The following is a 12,630-nucleotide window of genomic DNA, read 5'->3' on the forward strand; positions in this document are numbered from 1 at the left end:
AACCTCAATTAAGTAATTTCTCATGTAATTATACACATGGATAGAGAGGATGCAAAGGACCAGAAATGTTTTGCTAGATGAGTGGAGTGCCCAATTCCAGACTCTTATGTAGAAAGGCTTTCAATGACAAACTTTATTAGGTTTAGATGAAGAAAGGAGGGCATGGAGGAAGGTTCCAAAGAAACAGTTCAGCTGGTTAGAACCTAAGGCTGCCTGTCTGTGTCTAATGAGAAAAGGCCATGTTGTAGCCTAGCTGATGAGTTCCGTTGACTGTGACTTCCTTAATTAACCCAGTATGTATATCCCTGCCCAGCCCCTTCACTGAGTTCCTTTGAGAATGGCCTGGTTTTCTGGTTTGGGTTGCCTTAGTCTTGAACCTTAGTTATTAAGTGGAATCCAATAAATGCTTTGCCTTTTCCTTTTCTGCAGAGCAGGCCTCTGCATAGGCAAGGTAACCTTCCTGGTGGCCAGTGAGGGGAGGCAGGAGGCTAGCTAGCATAAGCATTAGTAGATTGAATTAGTGAGAAATGTGTAATTATGGAAGTCATTAGGAGATACACCAGGAGAGATACCATAGAGGTTTATCCACAAATGTCCTTTAGCTGTGACATTAGTTTGAGCTAATTTATATCTAGCACAGAACCCACTGGGTATGTGCCCTGTACAGAGTGTTGACAATCTGTTTACATGCTTTTAAACTTTAAAAACTTACCCCTAATTTATGAGAGACGTGACTTGTATACGATTTTTAGAATAAGTTTAATTTTTTGAACATTATTAAGTCTATGTGCCAAGTATTCTTCTTTGTACTGGAACTCAAATAGAACATGTTTCTACCCTTTTAAAAGCTTTTATTCTATCAAAAGCTAGATGAGCACATTTACTATGGTATAGTAGAACAAGGATCAGAGAGTCAGAAAGCTTGAGTTTGAATCTTTGATCTGATGTGTGTGTGTGTGTGTGTGTGTGTCTGATTTAAGGCAGATAATTTATCTCTGAACTTCACTTCCCCCATCTATGAAATGGAGTTAATATCTACTTACCACATAGGGAGGCTTGAGTGTGATAAGAGGTTTAAAGAATATGATAAACTGTAAAGTGTTACTGAAAGATAAGTCAACAATCTTTTAGAAACAAAAAGCACTGCCCCAGATGGAAAGGTAATTGTCTTCTTGGGTTTGCATTAATAAAGTCGTTTTTAGCAGGGAGAAGAAATTTTGAGATCATTACTGGAGAAATTTAACTCCTAGGTCTCTAATTTATTAAAATACTTGCAATTGACATGGCAGCTTAATGAGGATTCTGTGATTCTTGGATGTGAAGGTGACCTGGCTGTGACATCTGTCATCCCATTAATCCTTCACCACTCCTTGTGTGTCCCTCCCTAAGTTGTGCTCTTGGTCTAAGAAGAGCACCATCCTTGATAGAGGAGTGCCTTTCTTCAGTCAGAAGTGTATAAGTAGCTGCATTCCCTTGCTACAGCCTCCAAACAAGCGCTCAAAGTCCATTTGGAGTAGAACGTAGGGTGTCAAGCTTGCAAGACTCCAGACACATCCAAATGAGGCACTGCACATGGCAGTCTGCCTTTCCTTGGGGGAAAAAGATTCTCTGGTCCTAAGGTTTGTTCCCTCCCAGTGCATTTTGTGGCCTGGTGTCCTGAATGTTAAGAGGTAACTGTGCACTCTTTGCTTTGAATGCTTCTGGGGAATGGTTAAAAAGCCCCAGAGCAATTGTTATTTCCCATCCAGAAACGTTTCATGAAGAAAGTTTGATCACACAAAGAGATAAATGGCAGGAGGTCAAGATGGTGGTCATGTTATATAAGTGGACATTTTGAAGGAAATTTGGATTTTTTTAATTATATATATTTTTTGTTTTAGAGAGCATGAGTAGGGGAGAGGGGCACTGGGAGAAAGAGAGAAGAGACTCTTAAACAGGCTCCATGCTCCGTGCAGAGCCCACTGCGGGGCTTGATCCCATGACCCTCAGATCATGACTTGGGCTGAAGTCAAGAGTGAGATGCTCAACTGATTGAGCCACCCAGGCACCCCCGAAATTAGTATTTTAAAAGCTCTTCCAAATGACATCAGTTCATATTGACAAATCACCATGATTAAAGAATACTTTTATCCCCAAGAAGAATATTTCTGTATAATGGGACTCAAGTCATTAAGCTACTCGTGTCAGTGTGATGTTGGGCAAGGACGTAACTAGTTATTGAAAATCGCTCATGGGATAAGCAGACCTGGAGGTGAGGATGATGGAAAACTGCCAGCCAAGGCGTTTTTGGCTTTCAGTGCAAAACCCCAAATTCTAATATATAGGGGAAAAAACTGTTAATTTAAATAAATACAATGCCAGTAATCCTTCCAATGTCCTTCAAAGTAAATGTGTTTTGGCGAGGTGCTGATATTCTCCAGAGTAGTTACCCAAATGTTTTTATTGTGCAAACGGCCATATTGAAGACACGGGGCAGGCGGGGGCGGGGGGAGGAGGTTTGGTGAGCCAGATGCTGGATGTGTAAATCAAATAGTAGCCCCTTTTGAGATTAGACAGACAACTCCAGGTTTTAGGAAAATGACTGGGGCTTTCTTTGTATTCTTTCTCCATACCAGTTTTATTTAAATCCCTGGATGGAGGCTTGAATTTTCTGAGTAGTAGATACAATGTAGACCTCCTATGTTGTGAAGCGTCAGGCTTCTTTATGTTCTGTTGTGGTTTTTTTGTTTTGTTTTGGAAATAGATTAGTAAATTATTCAAACAAATGAAAACTGTGTAACAACAGCAAATTTTTGTAAGCGCATTGGAAAAAGTATGTATTAATTACAGACTTCTATAATTTCAGGGGAATAATTAAAAGGAAATACTTATAGGATCAATAAATGCATATTTGATAAAGCCCCTCTGGATCACGACAGTCTTGAGCAGAAAATGGAGAAAGGTGCATTTATCGATTGTCAAAAATGGGATTCACTAATTGAGTGGATGACAATATGTTACATGTGCTAGTCAACCAGATCTTGTTGTTTTAAAGGAAAAAATACAGCTCCTCTGTTGTGAAGATATTATGTACAAGAACAGTCATTAGACATCTCTCAGCAACTGTCCATAGATTTAAATGTCGGTCCTCAGGTAAATACCACATTGGTCAGAGTAAACTTAATGTTGAGTTTCCTGTGTTCGGGACCTTATATTTAGAGGTAGGAGGTATTTGCTATAGCACAACGGAACACAGTTTGAGTTGTTACTGGCCATAGGAATTTTAAATTTGGATAATTGGATTGTATTATTAAAAAGTAAGTTTTTCTGATATCCTGATATATCTCTGGCATTATCTATTGTCATACATAAGGTTGGATGTAGTAACTGGCTTCTAGATGGTTTATCAGTTCATTTTTTGGAGTTTTTTTGTGATTATTTTAGTCTTCAGCTGGGCTATTGTTAAAGCCCTGTGGCAGTTGGATCCTATCTGGCCCCTTAGTGAAGTGATGGTGATTTAAAAACAAACAAACAAACAAAAAAAAAACAGAAAAAGAAAAAGGACTTTATACATAGACTATTGACACTAGAGATGTCAAATACCTGTGAATTGTTATTTAGAAGTTGCTCGCAGATTGGAAAATGGGGGAGGGGGAATAATTACAAACATGCTGATCTTTTTTGTTAACAGCTATGTTGAGAATCAGTTCATCTACTCTAAAACGTCTCCTGATCATCTTCTTAAATGTTTATTTATGTTGAGAAAGAGAATCCCAGGAGCCTGAAGTGGGGCTTGATCTCATGAACCATGAAATGATGACCTGAGCCAAAATCAAGAGTTGGATGCTTAATTGACTGAGCCACTAAGGTGTGCCCCTGATCATTTTTAAATAAAGGGGAAATATGGACAGTTGTCTCACTACAAGTCCCTTCCATCTATTTTAAAGCATTTTAAATAACAATAAAATGTATGTTTTCACTAATGAGATGATCTTTTTGATAATAATGAGATGATGTTTAGAAAAGCTTTTCTATATCTATAAGGAAGAAGACTTGAGTGGACCAGGAAGGATGTTGTGGTTCCCTGTCTTGGAAATACACGTGCTTGAACATGGTGGCCAGTTGTCAGTGTTGTGAAATACTAAAACTCCATTGTGGCATAAGCAATAATCAGGTTAAAAAGAATTACTAGAAAAGCATCTTTTCAGGTTGTCGTTGGAGGAGGCCCTGATAAGAATTGTTTTGATTTCATGATAAATCTTAGTTTTTCCTTTTAGTGCTGATTCATTTAAACTTTTTTGTGTGGGAAGGGTAGCATACGTCCAGAGAAAGTTGTGAAACCTAAGAACAACACAATAAGTAGGATAAAGTCAGCACCTGTATGACTACTACTTGGGTCAAGAGAGAGAACCTTGTGGCCTCTTCGGTCACTTGGAATTTCCCTTCCCCCACTTTGATCCCCTGTCATTTTTATGCTAATCATCTCTTCCTCCATCCCCTAGATGTATAGGTATGTATCAATAAATAAAATCACCTATGTATATGTCCCTATTAAAATTTAATTTTGCCTGTTGTGTAAATCCATAGAAGTGAAGTCACATTCTTTTTGGCTCAACATCAGGTTTATAAGATCCATCCATATAGGAGAATATGGTACAGTTTGTTCATTTTCATTGGAATATAATGTACGATTATATGAACATAATACAAGCATTCATCCATTTTATAGTTTGTGGGCATTTGGGTTTTACCCAGTTTTTTACTGCTGCTTATTCTGCTTTGGACATTTACGGTCTGTAGTACCTGATAACACATGGGCATGAGTTTCTCAAAGTGTGCTTCCATCCATAGCATCTGTATACCATTTGTTAGTAATGCAGATTCTCAGGACCCATCCCCGATCTGCATTCAAATACTACCTTGGAATATATATTATATATATTATATGCTTATTTTAGTGACCGTGCTTTTGCTACAAATATTTCCAGGTTTTCTAATTTGGAACTGCTTCGGGAACCCATTAATGATTATATACATGCCTATGTACTCATACAAAGATACACTCATTGAGTCTCTTAGCAATTGACCCATTCCTCATCTTTGAAACAAAGTAGTTTCATCCAGTTTGAGTCAAGTTTTTGGTATGTTTGAAAAGTAACGTTCAAAAGAACTATTTGCCAACATTGAAGATAGTCCAAAAAATATGCAGTAGACGGAAGACCTGCCCAAAGAGGACGTGAATACACGTTGCGTGAAGCATCATTCTAGAATGAGAGCAGCGGAGCACTGAAGACATAGTGTACTGACTCCACAATAGGGCAGACGTGGGCTCAAATCCACTGCTAACACTGACTAGTTGTGTCGACTGAGTTTCTCTAAGCTTCGGTTTTCTTCTTTGCAAAGGGAGGATAATAACATTTACTCTAAAGATTCAAAACCATCAGTACATCAAGATCATCTGCAGGGTCACACTAGTAACTGTGAATGCATGTCAGCCGTGGATCAGCAGTATTAATCTGAGTGGGGTGGGTGGTCACACCTTCGTAGCCCTCATGCTTTTTACTTTTGTGCTTCCTGCAGGAACGATTCCAGGTGAAGAATCCTCCCCATACATACATTCAAAAGCTCAAAGGCTATCTGGATCCAGCTGTAACCAGGAAGGTAGGATGGATTTGTTTGCACTCTTTGCTGTCCCTTCCTCATTGGTGAGCGGGCACCTCCTGCACTGGAGGGGACTTTCCTTCCTCTGCATTATAGCCTCTGCTTGAGCCTCCAGCAAGACAGCCACCATGAGGAAACAAAGAAGAAAGCCATCCTTCTCATGTAAGGAGGTGTTAAAAAGTGCTTTCCTGAGATGGGAGTCATGTACCTCGGATGGTTATTGAGTCACTGCCATTTCCAATCACACAGGGCTGCGAGTCCAGAGGTGTTAAGGCCCCTCAAAAAGCAGGCTTAGCAAAGGGAATACTTGTCTTTCATGCTTTGGTGCATTTCCAGAGGCGTTGAAAAATCACTGTGGCTTTGTCATCCCAGCTGTGTGCTCATATCCTGTGTTGATGCTATTAGCAGCTTCCCCCGGGCCTAACCCTGCCCCTGGCCCCAAGAAGGTAGAGAGAGAATAGCTGATTCCGTTCTCAGCTGACTCTCTCCTTTTACAAACAAGCTGTGCTTTGTGCAGCCACACAATTGGTTTAAACTGATGCCTTGTGGTAAAGCATGTAGCCTGGCACAGCCCCGCGGGCTGGGATCGGTCCTGGGATGTCTCAGGGCAGAGCTGTCCTCACTCAAGATGGGTACAGGCACTCTTCACCAGATAGCACTGGTTTTTTGGTTGACCTTCCACAACTCCTGCTTTCAAGGCTGCAGCAACAATAACTTGAGCTGAATTCCCTCTGTTTCAGTGTGTGACTCATGAGAGAAGAAAGGCACACTTTTCCTAGTTGCCCACTGTTTCTAGGGCTCTTGTAATTCTTTTCAAATCTTTTTATCTTCTGCTTCCACTCTAAACATCTCCACCACCCCCATCCAAGAAAATCGAGCAAATGAGAACAGCTTTTACTTCCTTTTGGAAGTTTCCTGACCTTTTGTCCTGTGGTTAATATGAGACAAGCAGAAGAAATACAATCTAGGGGTGATGGACTGTAGACCTTGACTGTCAGCTAGATGCCATATGTGACTTGACTGTGGTGCAGACTCCTCTTCTAAGAATGTACCTGTCAAAGTATCATAATATCCCCACCCCACAAATATGGCTCACGCATGGTTCTTTTCTTAAAAGAGCCTCTGTCAGTCCCCCTGAATGAGTCTGTCCCCTCTTTCTTGTCTCCTTTTCCAAGGATATAGCAGCCTTCAGTTTCATCAGATTACAGAGGGTTAGATGAAGGCACCACCCCTCTTCCCCAACACAACCCAAAAAAAAACCAGGAGAATTTTTTGGCTGTTTCTTTTTATAGGGGCAGCAAGATTGTGTTTTATTATTTTTAATTTTATTATTATTTTTTTTTAGAAAGTGTGTGTGCCCATGCTAGTGGCGGAGGGGCAGAGAGAGAGGGAGGGAGAGAGTCTCAAGCAGGCTCCATGCCTAGTGCAGAGCCCAACACAGGGCTCGATGTCACGACCCTGGGATCATGACTTGAACCGAAATCAAGAGTCAGACTCTCAACTGACTGAGCCACTGAGGTGCCCTAAGATTCTGTTTTAGAAATAATTTCAGAAATTCCCCAACTTCGGGATGCCTGGGTGGCTCAGTCAGTTAAGCGTCTGACTTTGGCTCAGGTCATGACTTCATGGTTCGTGAGTTCGAGCCCCGCCTCGAGCTCTGTGCTGACAGTTTGGAGCCTGGAGCCTGCTTTGGATTCTGTGTCTCCCTCTCTGCCTCTCCCCCACTTACACTCTATCTCTGTCTCTCAAAAATTAAATGTTAAATTAAAAAAAAATAAATTCCCTAATTTATAAACCTTCAGGCGGTGGCTCAGACCCTAGGATTAGGAACCCTCATGTTGCTAAGTGAGGCAGAAATGTTGGTGTTTATGCGTAGACTGAGTGCTCCTCTCATTTACAGCAAGTTCCATTCCCAATTACCTCAACATTTCTCAGATTCTTAGGAAAAAGGAGAGGATAAGAACACTCCTCGAGAACGCTTCTCTGAGTCCATCCTCAAGTTCTGTAAGAAGGAGATGTTTGGAGAGAAAAGGTGGCTTTCTCCTGGAAAAGGCCCAGTTCTCTTCTGGAACCATTATTCCTGAGCTAAGCGAAGAATGTAAAACAAATAAGCTGTTTAGAGAGTGTTTTGCTCCATTGCAAATAACTTCATAAAGGACAAAGATGAGGATATCTGTGTGGGCTGACCTTCACTCCTGACCAGATGCCGGACCATGTGTTCACCTGAGTGGCCTGCTTTGGTCTGTGCCTTGCCTTTCAAGATCAGTCATTCTGCTGAGAAAAAGATAAAATGGATGTTGAATCAACCACCCTTGCACTTTCTGTCAGGAGCTGGCAGTAGGAAATGATCTTTTCCACTCAACTTAATTCTCATGCTTAAAGCCTGGAAAGAGGAAATTTTGCTTGGAATAAGGCACGGCTTGCAGTTAGAACAGGTTTGAGATTCTCAGCTGTACTACAGTGAGGAAAAGGGAAGATTTCAAATCGGGATTTTCAATTTTAGCCAAACAGTCTAGACTGAGTTGTCTTCCCTAACCTGTGTCTGGAGAGCTTAAATACTTTAACTCATTTATCTTTTGTTCACATTGAATAGAAGATACTTAATTTGCTGTCTTGTAAGAACATTTCTTAAGCATATTCTGTTTAGATTTTCTGCTAAATAGTTTTAAGTGAAATCCTGGAGGGCAGGGGAGGAAGAGCCTAAATTCTATATCTCTGTGACCAGGACTCTGCAAAATAGCCTCCTCATTGAATACCAGGTGGTGCTGGTGTGTGATTTGGGGAGGTGCATTCATACGTCGCATGGGAAAAGACCATGAAGAAAGGTGTGTGGTTCTCTGCAGGCTGTGCAGTTGTGAAATGAGACGTATTGCGTGGATTTCCAGGGCTCCTCTGTGCGCTCATCCCTGGGCCTGCCTATAATGGAGAGGGACAGGGGGAATGTTCCACACTACTCACTGATGGTACCTGGCTCCTTGTTGCTGCTCCCCACAAGCACATGGTTTTTGTGTGTGGTGTTTTGAAGCATTCTCAATACATTGTCGTGGCGCAGAGTGCTAACAGTCATTTCCTATGTGTTAGAGAGGTGGATGTCAAGGTTTCTCCATGGTCCTGAGTTCCGCTGACAGTTACACAGCCCTCGAGAGAATATAATACAGGGACAAAGTCAGTTTGGTTTTCTCTGTTACCATGCAGTTGTAAAACTGTAGTGCCTGCCATAGTAAATGCCTGAGAAATGTTATCTGCTACTGTTGTCGTTCCTGGTATCTCCTGGTGTTTTGATGGAGTTGCTCTATTTTGATGTATGCCTCTTAGCCCTTTCGGTGGATCCTCTTTATACCCTATTGTGTCCTCGGTGCTACACAGGGTGCCATTGTGGCTGATGATGAGCTTTCCCTGAGGACCAGCAAAGGCCACGGGGAATGAGTCAGAACTGTGCACAAAGCAAAGCTGGGAACGCTGAGTTGCTTTCTAAAAGGCCACATATGCAGATGGTCTGAGACTTGTGACTCTGACATGGGAATGGCCTCTCCAGAGCAGCCAGCAGGCCTGGGAATGGGTTCCTCAGCTGTGTGGCTGTAGACTGTGCCTCATCAGCGGTCCTCCTTGCTGGAAAGCTCTTCAGGAGACACCGGGTTTGGATGTCCCTCCAACTGATACATAACTCTTCTGTCATTTCTTAGGCCTTTCTTGACAAAAGTGGGGAGTGGCTCTTTTTTCGTTGTTTTGGGGATGTTTTAATTTCATCTATCTCAATATACCCAGATTCTAAAAACCAAGAAGGTCTTTGGAGTTCTTTAAGAATGGCAGTCAGAGGAAACCGTCAGATTGTTGGCTTCCTTGGGGCCCTGGTGAGAAGCAGGTGGGGGAAAGGAGAAGGTAACAGAAGTCCACCCTTGCTGAGCAGGCTTCCAGTCTTCACCGGGATACCAGGTCCTTCCTGTGGCATGGCAGGGCTTGGATCTGTCCACCGCACATCCTCCCTTTCCAGCCTTCCTCCATTCCTTCCTGTCCTTGGATGCCTTCGTCTTTGGAACTGGATGAGCCTATTTCCACCACAGTTGTGGTAACAGAGGAGAAGGGTCCCTAATATCCTGAGCTAGAATTCTCACAGCCTTTTCTTGAAAACTGTGTAACATGCAGGTGGTTTGGATTTGTAGCACAGAGAGCATAGAACTCTTCTTAAAAGGCATGGTGTGTCAAATGTCCTACTTCCAGAGTGGCCTAAGACTTTGGTTACTCTAAATAAATGTTTCAGTAGGAAATCGTGTTCCTGACAACGGATGTGCATTGCAACTCAGTGATACACGGGATTATTTAGAGTTAAGAGGATAAAGAAGCATATATTTACTAGCAGAGGGTGATTCATTGAAGAAAGAAAGACCTGAGGGGGTTCTAGAAGGATTGGTAGGGTTTTTATTGGCCAGGGAATGAGGAAGGACATTCCAAAAGTAGGAGGGACCTTCCAAATGAGGGCTCATAGGTAGAGGTAACTCTGAATGCTGACTTTTGGGAAATGTTACGCTCTATAGAAAATAACCTAACAGTCCTGAGATGGCTGCCTTAGAAAGACCACCTTGCAAGGGTGGCTCTTAGTTGGCACTTGGGAACTTGCATTTCAGGGGAGTTCATAACTTTCCCTGATAAGAAGGATTCGCTGTGCCTAAACTGTTCATGCCAACAATACAGCTTATGCTGACTGCCTTCTTTTTTCTTCCTGGGAGTCTGGACTTGTGGTATGTGCTAGGCAGAGAATGCCTAAGTGACCAGCTCTCAATAAAAACGCTGGCGGACAGCTTTTCTGGTGGACGGCATTTCACAAATACTATCATTTGTGACTCCTCTGGGAGAAGACTGTTGGAAGCTTGTATCTATTTTCTTCTGGACTTGACCCCGTGCACCTTTCCTTTTGCTTAGTGTGCAATAAATCTTAGCCATAAGGACAACTGTATGCTGAGTTCTAGGAGGGAGTCTTAGGAAATCATTGAAACTGGGGGTGGGTGGGTAAGGGAACCCCAACACTTAGGTATTTTGGTGAATATTGTAGGGTAGGGAAAAATAATGTACTTACTCAAAAACACCTAGTATATGATGTAAGTAATTTTTCAGTCCTTTTGCACAAGCTAATTTTCATGATGAGAATAATTTGTGTGCTTTGCAAAAGGAAATGCAAGAGAAGCCCACTTTAAGAGCAGAGATGTTTTCATATTGTGTTAAACAAGCGGCAGTTATAGCAGTTGATGAAATCTTTTTTGTGAGATTATGTGTTCTTGAATTACAGAAATTCAGGCGGCGTGTTCAAGAATCCACACAAGTGCTAAGAGAACTGGAAATTTCTTTAAGAACCAACCATATTGGGTAAGTGAGCCCATTTACATTTTAGCTTTAAGGCTTTTGGACACTTTACCAAAAGGCTGAATCATATCCAAAGAATTCAGCTTCCTTGTTGATCATTACAGATTAAGAGACTGAGGTTTAGATGGGCGGAGCCTTTGTTAGTACTTGAGCTGCTATCAGTAGAAGCAGGACAGACGGTCTTTGATTCGGATATTAATAACAGTCCTAAAATTCTTTGCTTGGATGCAGTGATAGTGCTTGGTCTCTTGTGTGTGTAACAATTCCTGACAAATCAGGAACTCGCAAACAAGTAATGTATCCTGGGATCCTGGAGGATCTCTCAGGGAAGTCTTGCACCTGGTTAGTTGAAGCTGCTTCATTGTGCTTTCTTCAGCTCCAGAAGGGACAAGAAACTGGAATGATGTCACCTGACGCCCCTCATTGCACTTAGGTGTTCTGAGTGTCTCTGTCCTGCATCCCTAGACTTCAGGACCAGGAGTGTAAATCCACTCCAGAAAATAAAGTTGGGAGAATCTCAACGCTAAGCATTTCTGGGAGTTTTGCATGTGACTTGCCTTTAGCGAGTACAACTGTATTGCATTCTCCCTTACTCCTAGAATGGCATAATTGTACAGTACCTTAGAATAAGAGGATTCATCTCCAAGGCAGAATGATATCAGATATGCTCTTTTGCAGCTTTAGTTCTTCGGACATACCTGTTTAACACCCAGCCAGTTATTTAGCCCCTCTGTGTTTTGATTCTTTGAATTTAACAGAGAGAAGATTATAGACTTTAGATCTTTCAGAATTTTTTCCTGCGACATTCTTTGCAAGTCTATTGGAAATGAAGTTTTGCATGTATGTTACATTACAATTTTGCAGATTATTATGTAAAACAAATACACTCCAGCAATCATAGTTTACTTCTACTTCAGGCTGTGCTTTGGTATAAGCCATTCAAATGGTTCATTTCCACAGTTATTTCAGAATAAGCTTTTAAAAAAAAATTTTTTTATGTTTTTATTTATTTTTGAGATACAGCGTGAGAGGGGGAGGGGCAGAGAGAGAGGGAAACTCAGAATCCAAAGCAGGAGCCAGGCTCTGAGCTGTCAGCACAGAGCCGGGCACAGGGCTCAAACTCACGTACTGCGAGATCATGACCTGAGCCGAAGTCAGATACTTAACTGACTGAGCCACCCAGGCGCCCCAGAATAAGCTTTTTTAAATTGCAGATAATGCAAGGTTGATTTATCAGTGATGAAGCTTGGGTGAGAATGTTCATTTCCTAAAGGATAACTGCACATTTGTCACCTTGAGAATGAAGTATTTGGAAAATGAACTGATTTCTAAAGTTGATAATCACTTTGTCCAAGAAAATGGACTGTCAAGCAGTGGGTCATAGAATCATGGTATTAGAACTGGAAGAGAAGTTAAGGATTACCTAGTTCTTCATTTACAGATGAAAAACATTCAAGACCAGAGAAGGTGAGTAACTCCTATAAAGTCTATGGCTGTACAGCCAGGTGCTGTGGTTCAAAATGCCGTGTTCTTTTTCTTACATAGTCTAATCTGACAGCTCTTTCCCCGAAAGGAAGTAAGGTAATCAGGGCCCTGGGATCAAAGCAATGAGGCTTGTCTTTTGGGGGTGAAAGT

At 41.7% G+C, this 12,630-nt stretch overlaps 1 protein-coding gene across 12 annotated transcripts in view; it reads left to right on the forward strand.

Moving 5' to 3' along the window:
• FMNL2 (formin like 2) overlaps positions 1-12,630 on the forward strand; it is a 308,508-nt gene that overhangs the window by 198,433 nt on the left and 97,445 nt on the right. For all 12 annotated transcript variants that reach the window (XM_053215080.1, XM_053215081.1, XM_053215079.1 and 9 more), the window contains exons 3-4: positions 5,560-5,640; positions 10,922-10,998. In XM_053215080.1, the coding sequence (XP_053071055.1) occupies positions 5,560-5,640; positions 10,922-10,998 (158 nt within the window). The remainder of the gene's footprint in view (positions 1-5,559; positions 5,641-10,921; positions 10,999-12,630) is intronic.

Source organism: Acinonyx jubatus, chromosome C1, assembly GCF_027475565.1.
Source record: "Acinonyx jubatus isolate Ajub_Pintada_27869175 chromosome C1, VMU_Ajub_asm_v1.0, whole genome shotgun sequence".
Classification (NCBI taxonomy): Eukaryota; Metazoa; Chordata; class Mammalia; order Carnivora; family Felidae; genus Acinonyx; species Acinonyx jubatus.